General features: G+C 41.2%; 1 protein-coding gene across 9 annotated transcripts in view; it reads left to right on the forward strand.

Annotated features, from left to right (window-relative positions):
• atp8a2 (ATPase phospholipid transporting 8A2) overlaps window positions 1–15,290 on the forward strand; it is a 46,499-nt gene that overhangs the window by 23,549 nt on the left and 7,660 nt on the right. For 7 of the 9 annotated variants that reach the window (XM_029529133.1, XM_029529134.1, XM_029529135.1 and 4 more), the window contains 8 exons: window positions 4,917–5,089; window positions 9,659–9,842; window positions 10,648–10,758; window positions 12,220–12,294; window positions 12,691–12,813; window positions 13,316–13,394; window positions 13,485–13,546; window positions 14,045–14,101. In XM_029529133.1, coding sequence (XP_029384993.1) covers window positions 4,917–5,089; window positions 9,659–9,842; window positions 10,648–10,758; window positions 12,220–12,294; window positions 12,691–12,813; window positions 13,316–13,394; window positions 13,485–13,546; window positions 14,045–14,101 — 864 coding nt within the window. The remainder of the gene's footprint in view (window positions 1–4,916; window positions 5,090–9,658; window positions 9,843–10,647; window positions 10,759–12,219; window positions 12,295–12,690; window positions 12,814–13,315; window positions 13,395–13,484; window positions 13,547–14,044; window positions 14,102–15,290) is intronic. The other 2 variants (XM_029529136.1, XM_029529141.1) reach the window with 2 other exon arrangements.

The raw sequence follows: 15,290 nt of genomic DNA on the forward strand, positions 1-15,290 counted from the left end.
GTTAAGCAGGGGGAGTGTTTATTGTACTTCATGTTGGAGATAGACAATCTGGATAAAAAAGGAAATGGGGAGAAGAAGGGGGGATTTGGCAGAGCCATGTGAAGGCGATGAATGAGTAGTAATGTGATCTCCTTTTGGTGCCCCTCTGCATCAAAACAAACCCTGTGAGCAATGCCTCCTGGGTAAACGGTTTGTGGCCACTGAAGCTGTGACAAGCACCATCTGTCACCTTCAGAGTACATGCCACACACAGACTGACATTTCTTTTGCTCCTGTCTTCTTCAGTTTAGTCAACACTGAATCACACATCGTACAGTTCTTTTTTTCCCACCTTATTTTTTATCTGAGAGTCTGGCTCTGACACACACGAACACACAAACGCACACACACACACACACACACACACACACGTTTACTCCTGAAGCAGTAGCATATGATTGACCTGATCAGCTTGATGATTAAGAATCTACATGTCATCACACTTTCTCACAATCCCCCTCTTCCTGTCACACTGCCCATATTAAAACTCCTAAGCAAACAACATCTCTCTTCTGCTCATTAATCATCTTCATATACACACACATACACACATATGCATCCACTATTGTTCTGGCATGTTTCAATTTATACTAGAGTTTTGTACACCAGGTCTCCCTCTGTTAAAGACCACATGTGTGTCTGCATCTGCTTTTTTTCTGTCAGCGGTGTGTGTGTGTGTGTGTGTGTGTGTGTGTGTGTGTGTGTGCGCGCATTTCTGGCGCAGACAGAGGATGTGGGTGTTTGCACAGATGCACAGTCTGATAATTAAATGGTATATTAAATCTCTGGTGAGAGAAACTGCACCTCAGATATGAGCGTGTCTTTCTCTGCCTTCTTTTCACTCAACAGGTCTGTCTTTCACCTCAGCTCTCTTCTTTGTACTTTCTCTTATTTATCTTAGCCATTTTTTGTGTGTTTTATATGCTGCCCATGTACATCTGTTATCAAGGCTCTAGCAATTTAGTTCTCTTTGAATGGAAAGGGTGGCCTGGAGTGGATCATTTGACTTACCTCATTCTTCCTCTGTTCATTTATACTTATATTTATAGAGAGAAATGTGTATATAGTGGGGCGAGGGTGTTTGTTTGTTCTTATGCATTTTATGGTGAAGTATGCAATGAGAAAAGGTGACCTGTGATATCTCAAACTGCCTCCGTACCCTGCCCATTCTGTGATCCAAATATAAACCAGATAAAATTCCTTGCAGTGGGAACTGTGCACATGGTTTACAAAGCATGTGTGTCTGTGCGTGTTAGCGTTTCTGGCTTCTTTGAGGTCAAATGCACATGAAAAATAAACATTTATTTTGGTTGGAACTTGAAAATGCTTGCTAATGAGATCTGTCATAATCAAAGTGGTGCAATCAAGGAATTAAGCTGTTTTTTTTTTTTTTTTAAATCCACGATCTCCAAAAATAGCAGCGCCTTTAGTGTGAGAAAGAAGCAAACTACATGGCCGTGAACTTTTCTTTGCACTCATTTGTTCGCCTAAAGAAAGCACTAACAGCTCAATGTGGACCTTTTGTGAGCTGTTTCTTTTCATGTTAAGACAGCATTCTTCTTTTTCAGAGGAGCCGTTAGGTCCGGACATGCAGTATCTACTGGGCGTCTGATTGTTAGCTTTAGAAACTAACTAGGGTTTGTGCCTTAGTTACCTTACTAATCTTCTATAGATCCCTGCAGACTTAGCTTGGTTATTATCCAGGGTTATCTTAGCTACTGCTAAAGCTTTGACTGAACCTGTTGTGACAAGTCACTGTGGTGTATTAGCACCTCATTGGTAAGCCGCTGAATGTTTGTGCCTCTACGACATGACCATTACACAGTTTGATTTTAAGTTGAATATTGGACAGCAAACCTTTAAATCATTTGTTAGAAATTCTAAATTAATATTTACCACTCTCGTTCACTCCAGCTCATATCATGATGAGAAAAGCTTCCAGGCATCAGACACCATGTAGAAAGTTGTACATAACTTTAAGGATCAACAGCCAAATATATGCCATGCACACTGTTTTGTTTTTCCATTTTTCACTTACTAAAAAAACTTCAGCTGCACTGTGCTGCCGAAGCGTTTTATGCCCATTCCTCTGTGACAAGGTGAGGAAAGGGAGATTCTGTCAGATTCTTATCTTTCACACATCATGTCCACACACACACACACACACACACACATACACACACACGCATAGAACCCTTGTGCAGTTCCACACATACATGTGTTTCACTCCTCTGTAAAAACACGTGCTAAACACAAGCATGCACGCACACACACACAAACACAGTCCCTTTTGAGTTTCACAATTCTGACAACCTGTAATCTCCTTTAATCCTTTCATTATGTTTTTGTTTTCCTTTACCCTGTTTGGGGGAAAAGGTGAATGCAAACAGGAATTCCGGCATACAAAGGAAAACATACAGCCTCAGGCTGAGAAAACAAGAGCAGGGAATTTTTGGGAAGACGAGGGATACTTGTAGAGGGAACATGAGTGGGTTGCTATTTGGCAAGAAGAGAGGCTGCGTTGTTGACATGATTGTATCACATATGTGTATATGTGAGTTTGGTTGTGTGCGCATGCTGTATTGTCTCCAGCACATGCTGATTGTTTGACAGAAGTCATCTCTCAGCAGGTCACTGGACTCTCGGGTCCGCTGGCTGCCAATAACCCACTGAGACAGGCATTATAGTTTCTTAAAGATGCCAAAATTTAAAATGTTTGTGCACTTTTGTGTCTACAGTTGAGTTGTTTTGTAGCCGATTCTTATCTGTTTAGCTGAACTGATGATTTTTCCGCAAACAATTCAATCTGTATATGGCATTTCTTTCCATGTCATCCCTTTAATTATTTTGTGTATAAGCTGAATTCCACATGTACAACTAACAAATCGGTCCCTAGGTAGATGATAAGTGAGCTGTCTGCGACAGTGCTTGCCAATGTATGATGGGTAAAACATTTGTTTCCCATCGTTTAAGTGCTGGAGTGATTTATCAGGCTCTAACTGAAATTCATTCAGTACTTCTTAATGTACAGAGCTCTTCATATACAGCAAGCGGGAGCTGCAGCTGTTCAATAGAAATACTTTTGAATTCCACTTCTAATTCTTACATGATGTAATGACAAGTGATAAATGAAGTCTTACAGTTTGTTCTTTTTATTTCTTAAATGTGTTATTGTTAACCAAGATCAAATTTACAGGGCAGCATAGCGGTTAGCGCTGTTGCCCCATGAAAACACGCTCTCTGTGCGCTCTGCCTGTCTCTGTGTGTCGGCCCTGCCATGGACTTGTGACCTGTCCAGGCTGTACCCCGCCCTCGTCGAATGTGAGCTGGGATTGGCTCCTGCACCCCCTGTGACCTGAAAAGGGATAATTGGTAGAAGATGAATGAATGAGTGAATGGTTAAGAACATCTATGTAACATAGCAGCTGTTTAACACCCAACAGATAAGTTATATATTGCAACTTTATGTTATTAGACTACCAATCATACTCTGTAACACTGGGATACCATGGAAGTCATAACTGAAGTTAGTTGTATGGTGCATGTGTGCGTGTGGGTCCGACTGGTAGCTTGTAGCGTGCCTGCTCCTCCACATGGAATTAATTACACCTCTGTGGGATGTTTATTTTCTCTATTAATCCCTGTTCCTGTATTATCAAGAGCTCCATCAAAACTGACCAAAACTACTGCCCTTCAGGCAGGTTAGCAGTCTCACACACACGCACTTACACTTTGTCTTGATAAATGAACAGTATATTAGCCTCAATATTAGTCTAACCAATTCCACCCTGTTTTTGTCATTCTTTCTTTTTCCATAGTTGTGCCTTTTGTCATGTGATACTTCATGAGAGCAAGATTTGGGATGTGACTGCATGGTTGAACTTTGCTTCAGGACCTTTTAGCATCAGTGTGTTGTTATATCTACAATAACTGTGAAGTTTATATTGCCATTCTTAATTGCTTAGTGCACACAGAAGCAAATTCTTTTCCCAGATGAAAGAAGCATGTACATCAAGGAGCATATGTCTTCAATTTACTGCCAGTGGTTTTGACCTTTCAACAAATTGGTCTGTGTGTTTTGATTTGTGTGATTTGTATTTTCACCACTATGGAGCCCACAATATCCCCAGAAAAACATATAACCTGAAAATGTGGTAAGTTGTGAAGGGCCACTGCCAGATCACATAATAAAAAGAGTTACTTTCTGGCTGAGCAATATATTTATGATCGATTAGGCCCAGTAGTCGACAGAAACAACAGAGTAATTTTTCTTGGATTCTGCACCCTACTTTTGTGATTTATATGAAGTACTGGTTCAACTTTTGAAAATGTGCAAGACGTAAGTTGTGTTCTTCACAGCCAAGTTGTGTTGCAGTCATCCTACAAGCTGCTGAGAGTCACGACAGTCAGTTGTAGGTTGTATCAGGTGTTCAGTTCTTTGTATGCCCTTGTGACATTAATTCATCAATTACTACCACTTTCTGGGTCATGGGGGTTGCTGGAGCCAATCCCAGCTCACACTGGGTGAGGGCGGAGTACACCCTGGATTGGTCGCAAGTCCATCACAGGGCCAAAAACAGAGGCGAACAACCACTCCACACAGAAAGGCCCAGGCACGGGAACCAAACCCGCAACCTTCTTGTTGTGGGGAAACTGCAACAGCTGCCGTGCTGCCCCCTTGTGACACACACACACACACATTTATTTAATTTTTTTCATACTTTTCATACTTCATTGCAGTATTTATTTTATATTTGACATGCATTGCTACACTCTCACCTAAGTAACAAAGCTTTGTTGTTTGACTCTGGTTAGAAGATTGTCTTGTTGTGTTACTCCAAGAATCATCTTAACTAAAAATGGGTTTGTTCTTGCAGGCTACTCGTGCCACCCTAACAGCTCACTGCTCATTGCTGGGTGACTCTCTAAGGAAGGAAAATGACCTGGCGCTCATCATTGATGGTCAGACACTGAAATATGCGCTGTCCTTCGAGCTCCGCCAGGCCTTCCTTGACTTGGCTTTGTCCTGCAAGGCTGTCATTTGCTGCCGGTAAGGGCGACTCATTAACTACACATGCATAAAAATCCACAGTTGGGCTTTATTACAGAGTATCTATACAGGACTGAAAAACTGGGGGAAAGTATTGAATTCAGAGTCAGCAAAGCACAACATAAATCAAATTCTATGCTTTACTTTTTCAGCATTTCAGTTATATTTCAATTGATATTTCAGCAAGCATATGTTTGGAGGACATTAATAAAAATGTATCCTTTGTGCACTAAGTGGAACGCTCTTAAACGAAAAGGAAATGACAGTTTGTTATGGTAATTTTTTATGAAATTTCATGTTGTCTAAATAGAGCATGGAATCAGTGCCTGCTGCCCATAAAAGGACAAAGCAGGAAGTCCTATGAAAATATGCACAAACGATATAACAAATGTCAATGTGGACAATTATTTTTTTTTGTCTTGTGGCCAGAAAAAAAATGAAATTCCTCAGTCTGCAGGAAGTCCAGACACAGCCTGTAATTTTAATCTGATATACATTATATATTACATATTATTTACAAATACACAGCATCATTACATTGTTGTGGGTAAACCCCTATGTTCAAAGACAAAAGAGGGATGTTGTCAGCATATGGAAATTTGCAAGTTCCCAAAAGCATTTTAATTCAAGGTTTTGGCCTGCAATGTCTTCACGTAAATCCCCATTAGCTCCTTTTTGTCCTGCACCTGTTTTTGCTGTAAAGACAAATTAGAAACGATCTATGACACTAATCTTGTTATCTGCCAAAAGTCTAATATTGGCTTATCCCTAAAGTCCTTGTTCGTCAAAAAATAAGAAACTCAAGCTGGAATAAAAATGGGCGGCTCTCACCATAGATAGATTATTCTTACGCTGTTCTTAACATAATAGAGAGTGTCTATGTGTGTGTCTTACACAGGCATGCATACCTGAATGTGCATGTGCTGGTAAAGGTTGTCGATTGCCCACGGTCAGCAAATGAATGAGGATGATAAAAGGCTGCCCCACTACACAACGGGAGTAATGTAATACAATCAGTTGCACAGAAATGTCAAAGTCATGACTCACTTACTGCTGCTACACCAGGGCACTAATAGACTCTTACACACATGCAGACACACACAGAGACGTTGCCATTATACGTTTCCATTGATACAAAGTGCACTCTGTTCGTAGGATGTTTACTGCTTGTTCCCTTTTTTTGGTCATGTTCCACTCAGCGCCAGCTGTGATGTTTAATAAAAGAGTTTCCACTCGTCTCTTGTCTGTGTATGCATGTGCATGTGCGTACAGCCAGGAGGGAAGTAATTGACTTTCTTGCATATCCATTCCATATCCGGACTCAGGTCTTGCAGGCCTTGCAAACAGCCTCTAGCTTTGTGTCCTCCATCTCGCGCTCTCTGCACTCTTTGCCCTTTATTTCTCTCTCTGCCTTCCCCGACTGGGTTTCGGTATCAAACATTCTTTTTAAATGCAGATCAAAATGTGCCCATGAAACCAAATTTTAAATTTACCAGATATTTATGGTACTCAAATCAATAGTGTGCTTTTAACTTAGAAAATGTGCAAACGAACAAACTGCAGGTTCTAATAATTAGCAGAGCAGGCTATATGAGATTAAAACTGAAGAGTTTTAATTAGTTATTAGTTCAGTCTGTTCATCGAAGGTTTTGTACATTTGAAGATTTCACCCCTTTTTTTTTTTTTTCGAGAACATAGCCATTCGTTTGTTAAGCATAGCCGAAAAAGTTCCTGCTGAGCAGAACACAGTTTTTGGATTTGCTTGTCTCATATTTCATTTTTGCAGTTTGTCCGTTTACAGCTGCTTGTTTTTCAACAATATTAAAACTTGCAGAATGTTCCTCTTTTCTTAAATGTCCTGACATTTAACTAAAGTAAATAAGAAGTAGTAAATAGCAATTGACTGGTTGATATTTGTAGTTTGTGAGAGGGGACTGCGTAATATATAGTAATGATGAGTTTCTCAGAATATTTATTTTACTGAGTCAATAGAGGCCTCATTAGATTAATTTGCTGAGCAGTTTGAAAACAGCAAATGAGAGTTTCTTTGGAGGAGAGTAAATTAAGTAAAGGTTTTGATCCCTGTGCTGGGAACCAGGTCTTAAGGTGACTCCTGTAATGAGTGTGTTTGTGCATCTGGGGCACTGAACTGTTAATAAAGTGCTTGAACATAATGAGCTACAGTTTTGACTTTGAAGTATAGAGGTGTCTTTAAGATAAGGTTGAATCTGCTGTAAGGGCATGATGGTTCATAGTTTGGAAACGTGTATGCGTCGCAGGGGCAGCGGAGTGGAGGGCACTCGTACGCATGGGTTCCTGACTTCACTGTGCATTTGTTTATAGGAGGCCTTAGCAGCTGCTTATTTTCTACTCAGTTCCAGTGCAAAGAGCACCAGAAGCCTTTCATCTCTCCAGTGCCACTTTACACAGTCCCAGACGTTGTTAGCAGTGTTTAGAGGAAAGGTAGAGCGAGACACAGAGAGCGAGATAAAGAGAGATTTGCGATCAGACGAGCTTGTACACACTTCAGACGCAGAAACAGGAAAAACAAAGGGCAGAGCTTGATCCCATCCTTCAGCAACAACTTCAGAGGCGAAGACTGTCTGAGTTTTCCACTGGAAATATCTTGTGGTACGTGTGCAGTGGTGGGTGGGAGGAGTGTGTGTTTGTGTATGTGTATGTGTATGTTTTTGCACACACAAATGTATGAAAGCATAGCGGACCACCCAGCTTTGATTCCATCTCGACCCGGACATGATCGTACATACGTATTCACCGAAGATACAGCATCTATGTGACCCATAGAATCCAGCCTGTGTTTACGTGTTTGTGTGTGTGTCTGTGTTTATACAAGCAGGGAGTCCAACATCCTCTCATAATTAAATTTTGTAATATCTTCATTAAAGCATCCAGTTGTATTCTGTTTGCATGTGATAGCTCATGCGGTTGCGCATAATTTAATTTTGTAATATAGTTATCAGAGCTTTTACAGACTTCGTCTCCTGGATCAGGTGCTTGAACTCAAGGATGTTGGAAGAATTGGCCACACTTTTAAGTGGATAGACCTAATACATCACTGAAGCTCAAGTAATTACTGTAGTCAGGGAAATGTAATATAAATATTTCATACATGGATTTGGGTAAATCCCTCTAAATATAATGACACAATGTGGCATTTCTACTCTCTGCTACTGTTAAAACTATAACTGGGGACTGAAGACAGGAAACATAACGCTTATTAATATTTTTCTTTTTCTCCCTTCTAGCAAATACATTGTAAATCAAACAAAGAACATTTCTCCTAACAGTTTTTGTAACTATACTGTACACAGGGCCGCTACGGTTACAATTCCCCAACTGTGGGAAATATAACTTCCATTGTTGTACAAGTATAATCCCAGTTTCAGTATCAGTTTTCTTCCTTGTCTCCTCCTCTGGAGATCTATTTGTTTTCACTGTACAGGTTGCAGGTAATAAAGACAAGACTCACTTAAGCTGTGCACATGTGAATGAAAGTGAGCTGGCAGATGGAATGCCTCCTCACCCAAAGCATGTTTTGAAAACAGAGATCAACCAATTCAGTCTTAGTTTCTGGGTCTTGAGTGGAGCATTTAAGAACATAAACACTGTGTATGGTTAGGTTGGATTTTTCTCACATAACCCCCTCCAACATCACTACCCGTCCAGTCTGTTTCTTCCTGACTCTGTCTGTTAAAAAGACATGAACAACACAAACTAATAAACTAATATTTAAGAAAAAAGTTCCTTTCAAAAATAGAGACTTAAAAATTAGCATGTCACTTTTTTTATTTCAGTTTAAACATGCACAGTTACCAAAATCACAACAAAAAGGCACCATCTCTACTATCAACTCCACTTGACTTAAATTTTTTTCCAGCACACACCAATTACTTTTTTTTTTCTCTCTCTCTCTCTCATGAGATGGAGGCTGCCATGTCACAGATGCAACACCTTGCTCTGTAAAGTGGAAAAACAAAACAAAGGAACATAGTACTTGCAACCAGTGCGGCAGAACACCTCACCATGGTCTGTCTGTGGCCCTGAAGGGATGTGCCTGTAATCGAGCCTCACTTGGTCCTCAGTTGTCCCTGGAGAGACAGAACCGGTTATAGATAGAGAATCCGAGATACAGGTCAAGAGGGTGGAGTACCACTGGAAGCTCAGCGAACACACACACTGAGATGTACCGCGGGCATGCACACACAGATCATATGTAAACACATCAAACGTGAGCTATGCAGAGTCTTATTAGCAGAACAGTGAATCATTGTTTCCTAATACCCTGCGAAGAGCAGTAAACAGTGTCGTGCCAGCCGCTCATCCATCTCTTTCTTTTTCCCCTTTCAACTGTTTCCCATTATTAGTTTCCCAGACTACTCTTTCTCTCCTAATAGTTGTTTGTTTTTTCTTTTATCAGAGTTTTTTTTTCCTTGTTTTCTTTCTTTCTCGCAGCGCTCTATAATTTTGTGCCCCTTTTAATGGACAGCTGTATGCATTTAAATGAGACCACAATCTCTTGTCCATCTCCTCCTGTTCTTTGTTCTTCAGAGTGTCTCCACTGCAGAAGTCAGAGATTGTCGACATGGTTAAGAAACACGTGAAGGCCATCACGCTGGCGATAGGTGATGGTGCAAACGATGTGGGCATGATACAGACGGCTCACGTCGGAGTGGGCATCAGCGGCAACGAGGGCATGCAGGCCACCAATTCCTCTGACTACTCCATAGCACAGGTGGGGGGTTAGGGTTAGCATGAAGACTCACAGAAGACAGTCATTCATGTGGTGTTTAGGGTCATGCTGATATGTTACAGCCTTTAGAAATGTTAGGTTGCCCACTCGCAGATGTATCTTTAGGCAAGACACTGAATCCTTACCTGCTCACAGCTCAGCTGACATGACCTTTGACTTCGCTTTGGGGGGGGGGCAGCTGAAAGGAAAATTGACTTACAGAGGTCAGCGAGGCATCACATTTTTAATACAAACATGCAGTTATTAAAGAAAATGTATAGTTTTGTGTTTTCTTAGTAAAGGAAGAAAATTTGTTATTTTTCCAGGAGCAATTTTACAAAATGGTCACTTAAATGATTAGTAACATTTTATACTACCTTTAAAAGAAAAAGTACCAATTTTAAGTGTTTTTTTTATTTATCAAAGAAATTAATTGACAAATACAGCTGAATAGTTATTTTATTCATTTATCAGTTATTTGTTTTATATCCTTATCATTAACCCTAACCCATATCACTGACTCTTTGAATATCCATTTAAGCTCACAATGACAGCTCAGTGGGAATGTGGACAGGGTGAAATGCTCGCATCTTGTCTCTCACAAACACATTCTGTCGCTTTAAGAGTTGTTTATCATGCAGCCCTTGGGCATCTTGCTCAACCTATCTTTATCAGTCAGCCTCCCCTTTGCTCACCTCCTCTCTCCGTCTGACATTCTTGACATGAGTTCTTTTCTACTTCATGTCTCTGGTTATCTTTTGTTTTCCCCCCAACAGTTGAAAAGTCTCTCTCTGTCTCTGATTGGCAGTTCTCCTACCTTGAGAAGCTGTTATTGGTCCACGGTGCGTGGAGCTACAACCGGGTCACCAAGTGCATCCTCTACTGTTTCTATAAGAATGTGGTCCTCTACATTATAGAGGTAACAGATTTGCCACCACACCCTGTCCTTTTTACATACACTCACACAAAGACACACGCACACGTTACATTAACAGAGACATTTTGCAGCTGTTTGTCGACATGTCTGACAGTGATGGACGAGGTGGCCGTCTGGTGTCTGCTTTCTGTCTCTTGTACACGCACACATGCACACATATAGACAAAGCAGGCGACCCTTGGAGCCAGGATCTCATCACTGCTGATCTAAACACACATTTTTTCTGTTCAAATGTGTGTGATGAAGGGGCAAACTCCAGCCCCAGCCTGTCTGTTATGATGGGTGTTTGTCAGCTGTGCTCTGCCCCCCCACCTCCCTCACCCACGGTTTGACATTAAGGATGCCAGCAGGTGCAGGTCCTCATGGGAGCCCAAGCCTGTGGACCACTGTCCCTCTCACACCGCCACTGTGTGCCTGTGTGCGTGTGTTTGTGCTTCCATGATTATCTCACATGATTGGCTCCCTGCAGGGCGCTCTGGGCCAAAGGTTAGAGACTGTCTCTGTCCACTTAGTGGAGACAGAATAATGAGGATGGTGTGAGTGTGTGAGTGTTTTTTTGTGTATCTGACCTCACCCCTAGGCCGTTTGCTCCACTGTATGCCCCAGGAATGCCACAACACCCACCAGCCCCAAACATTTTTTCTATCTGCCCTCAGATAAGCCCGTGTCTGCTCCCTGACTGTGTGTGTATGAATGAGGAAGGCGTTAATGAAGGTTTCCCCTGGGCCAGAGTCACATTTCGGCACTGTTTCAGTCAATTAACTTCCATAAAGTCAGAGAGGGGTTGCGGAGCCAGCCACAGTTTGCGTGAGGAATGCTTTTAAAACTCAATGCCAGATGGTTAAATGGAGCTACAGGAAGAGCAGCTACTATATGAGCATATTTTATATTTTAAAATCAATGAAAAATAGATGCCATTGCCAAGTTAATATAACTTTTATCTTCATCTCTTTTTGCCTCTGGCCAACACAGCCAGACCTGCCAATGATTATTGTAAACGTTGCTTCTTTCTGCACAGGTGATATTTGCTTCTTTTATTTGAGATGTTTTCCAATGAGCTTGGAATCGATTACATCAGTGTTTTTCAAATTTTTGGCCAAACCTAAGCTGAGTTTGTGCTTGTATCACTGTGACTATCTTCAATAAAGCTCTTGATTGAAACTCACAGTGGTCAACACCTCACTCCAACTAGAGCTCCAAAGTTAGAAGTAGTTGAGACGCCTGTCAGGCCCCACATTCTTACCTGAACGTACTCTGACCAACAGCGTGCAGGAGTTCTCATCTCTCCATTAAACTTAACACAGCTTTCTAATGGTTAATGTGTGAGCAGGCATACATTTTACCGCCTCTCCCTGCTTTTTTGCCTATCAGTACCTCCCTGAGGCTGCTTTACCCTCCACTATTGTTCCTCTCATTCCTTCTCATCCCTCTTTTGTGTCCCAGCTCTGGTTTGCCTTTGTGAATGGGTTCTCTGGCCAGATCCTTTTTGAGCGCTGGTGTATAGGCCTCTACAATGTGGTGAGTATCCACCCTAACACCATCTCAAGTCATTCTTTCACTCTTTTCCATTTTTCTGCTCCCCTAGTACCACCTTCTTGTTCTACATAGCTGCTTTTAACTGTTCTCTCTTGCTTTTCATTTATCTCGCCATCACTCTCAATCCACTTTCTTCTTATCGCTGCTCTTTCTGCATGCCAAAGATATTTGTATGAGTGTCTGAGTGCGTTTCGTCTTCTGCTTGTACTTAAATGTCTGATTTCAGATGCCTTGATGGGCCACATATTTCAAACACAATTGCATTTAGTCTGATATGAACATTGATTGTCCTGCTGGCTGAAGTGTGTGTGTTTGTGTACACACAACTCTGTCATACTGTGTGTTAATGGTTGAACATGTGCCCTGTGTGTGATCCAGATATTTACTGCATTGCCTCCGTTCACTTTGGGCATATTTGACCGGCCATGCAGCCAGCAGAACATGCTCAGATTCCCGCAGCTCTATCGGATCACCCAGAATGCAGAGGGCTTCAACACCAAGGTATACGCACGAGCACTGAGGGTCATCAAACACATCACGTCTGAAATCAAAGCTAAATCTGTCATTTTTGCACTCTGCATCCACACCTTGTGGCTTGTCTGTGGGATTGATGAGTGATGCCTGCTGTTTGTTTGGGACGCCAGCGAGTAAACAAGTGTGGCATGGAGACCGGGATGTTTCCATGGCAACAACTAATGAGATTCATAGGACCAGAATAAGGAAGTCTTTCATTTTAGAGGGTACACCAGCAACATAACCTAACGTACCGTGTGTGCGCGTGTGCATGCGTGCGCGTACACGTGTGTCTACAGTACAGTACAGGAGGGCACTTTTGATGGCAAAGACACAGTGAAAGTTGTGTTTCACTGTAAGGAATGGCTGTTTTTTTTATGTATTAGAGGACATAAATGCACTTTGGCAGCAGTGTGCTCTGACATGTTTCTGACAATTTTCCCCTCACTCTTTCTGTCCTTCTCTCTTTTTCTCCATTTCTATCGCTCAGGTGTTTTGGGGACATTGTATCAATGCACTGATTCATTCAATTATTCTGTTTTGGTTTCCACTCAAAATGTTAGAGCATGGTAAGTGACTTCTTGAAGAAGCTCCTTGAAGTTCCAATCTGTGGCTGCTATCAGTTTGTCATGAGGTATCTGTGCTCTGGTTCCCCACAGACTCTCCTTTCCACAATGGCCAGGGAAATGACTATCTGTTTGTGGGAAATATGGTTTATACTGTAAGTATATTAACTTGAATTTACTATGTGTGTTTTTGTTTGGGTTTTTTTTCCTTTCTGTGTATTTTGGCATTGAGATGTTTTCATGCTTTTTTTTTTTGCATCTGCACAACTTTTGTGTATGCATGCATGCTATGCAACTTCCTCAGCTATATTCAAGTCTCCAGTCAATCTCATCTTGTCTAGCCAGCCTGTCTCCTATGTTTTTCATCCATCTTTTCTTGCCATTCAGATCACTCGTTGTTGCTATCATTTCACTCCAAATAGTCTGATGTGAATATCAGTGTTGTTTATTTGTTGTATCGTGTGTGTGTTTGTGTAGGTGAGGAAAGGAGGTCCTGAGTTTTTTTTAGCAGAGGTTGCTGCATTTGCTACAAAACATTAATGTTTATTATCTTTGCTGTTGCCAACAAACTAATCCTGTTTCTCTGTTTTTTGTTTTTTTTTTTTTAACTTGCCCTCCCTCTCCCCTCTTTTTGTGTGTGTGTGTGTGTGTAGTATGTGGTAGTTACAGTGTGTCTGAAAGCTGGAATGGAGACCACTGCTTGGACCAGGGTGAGAACGTTAACACGCTCTAATATGCCACACACACCACATGCAGTGTATTTTACCCGGCTGTTGATAAATAAAGTGGAGGAGGGGGCCAGCTCTGGGAAGTTTTCACAGAACCTGGTCTAAATGCTTCATAGTCAGGAAATACTTGGGAAAAGTTGTGGCTTACCTTGACCTTGCGGCAGATCTTTGAGGTTCCTCAAACTGCACTTGCTTGCGCTTCTTTTCGAAACATGTTGCAAAGGAAAGCAAAATCTTTCTTTCCCTAGCCCTTGTGCATTATTTTTAACTTATCCACTTGCCATTAACTTTGGGGAAAAAAATTTAATAACACTTTCTCTATTCATGTCACTGGAAGTGTTGGATTTTCTTTAACCCACTGACATGAAGGGTGGTCATTACAGAAAACATTACCATCTGTTAGATTAATACTAAATATTGAGAAATTAAGGTGAAAACATTTAACACAGATGTCCTTGTTTTTTAAACAATGTTTCCTATCTAGACTACATTGGCACACTGAATTAGCAGAATTCAGACATAGCAGCCGATATCACTGAAATTGTAGAAATAAGTTATCTGGGACAGAGACACAGACACAGAGAAATGTTGAGAAATTTGAAATGAGCTATGTCTCTGTCCTAAGTGATCAACAGTTACACAGGTTAAGAGCAATGAACCCACTTCACCCTAGATTAAGGCCAGATATCTTATGATAATGCAATTATGCATTATATTAGGTGACTGCAGCATATATAAGTAGAAACAGAACAACTCTATATAAACTTTGCTTCAGTAAAAATGGCTCAAAAAATTCATTTTTAAACAAGGAAATATCAGATTAAATAATTTAAACAAAGCTACGAGCCGGGCCTGATATCCAGTTCAAACTGTGCGTATCAACACAAGATGTGTATAGTTGGAAAATTGCAATAGTTTATGCGATAATTTGAATCTGGCTCACTGCTATACAGGAGAGAGAGGGAGAATGGCAGGATGGACAGAGAGGCGCTGACACCTTTGTCCGTTCAGCTGTCCACACAACAGCCTGGCAGTAATGAAGCAGGGTCCCAGTGGAATTCACACAGTGTCCACTTACAGCAGATCAAAGAGCATGCAGCATGAAGACAGGAGAAGGAGGGAGGGAAAGGTTGTCTATATTCAGATGAGTTGTATGTAAACTATTTGACCT

Source organism: Echeneis naucrates, chromosome 20, assembly GCF_900963305.1.
Source record: "Echeneis naucrates chromosome 20, fEcheNa1.1, whole genome shotgun sequence".
NCBI lineage: Eukaryota > Metazoa > Chordata > Actinopteri > Carangiformes > Echeneidae > Echeneis > Echeneis naucrates.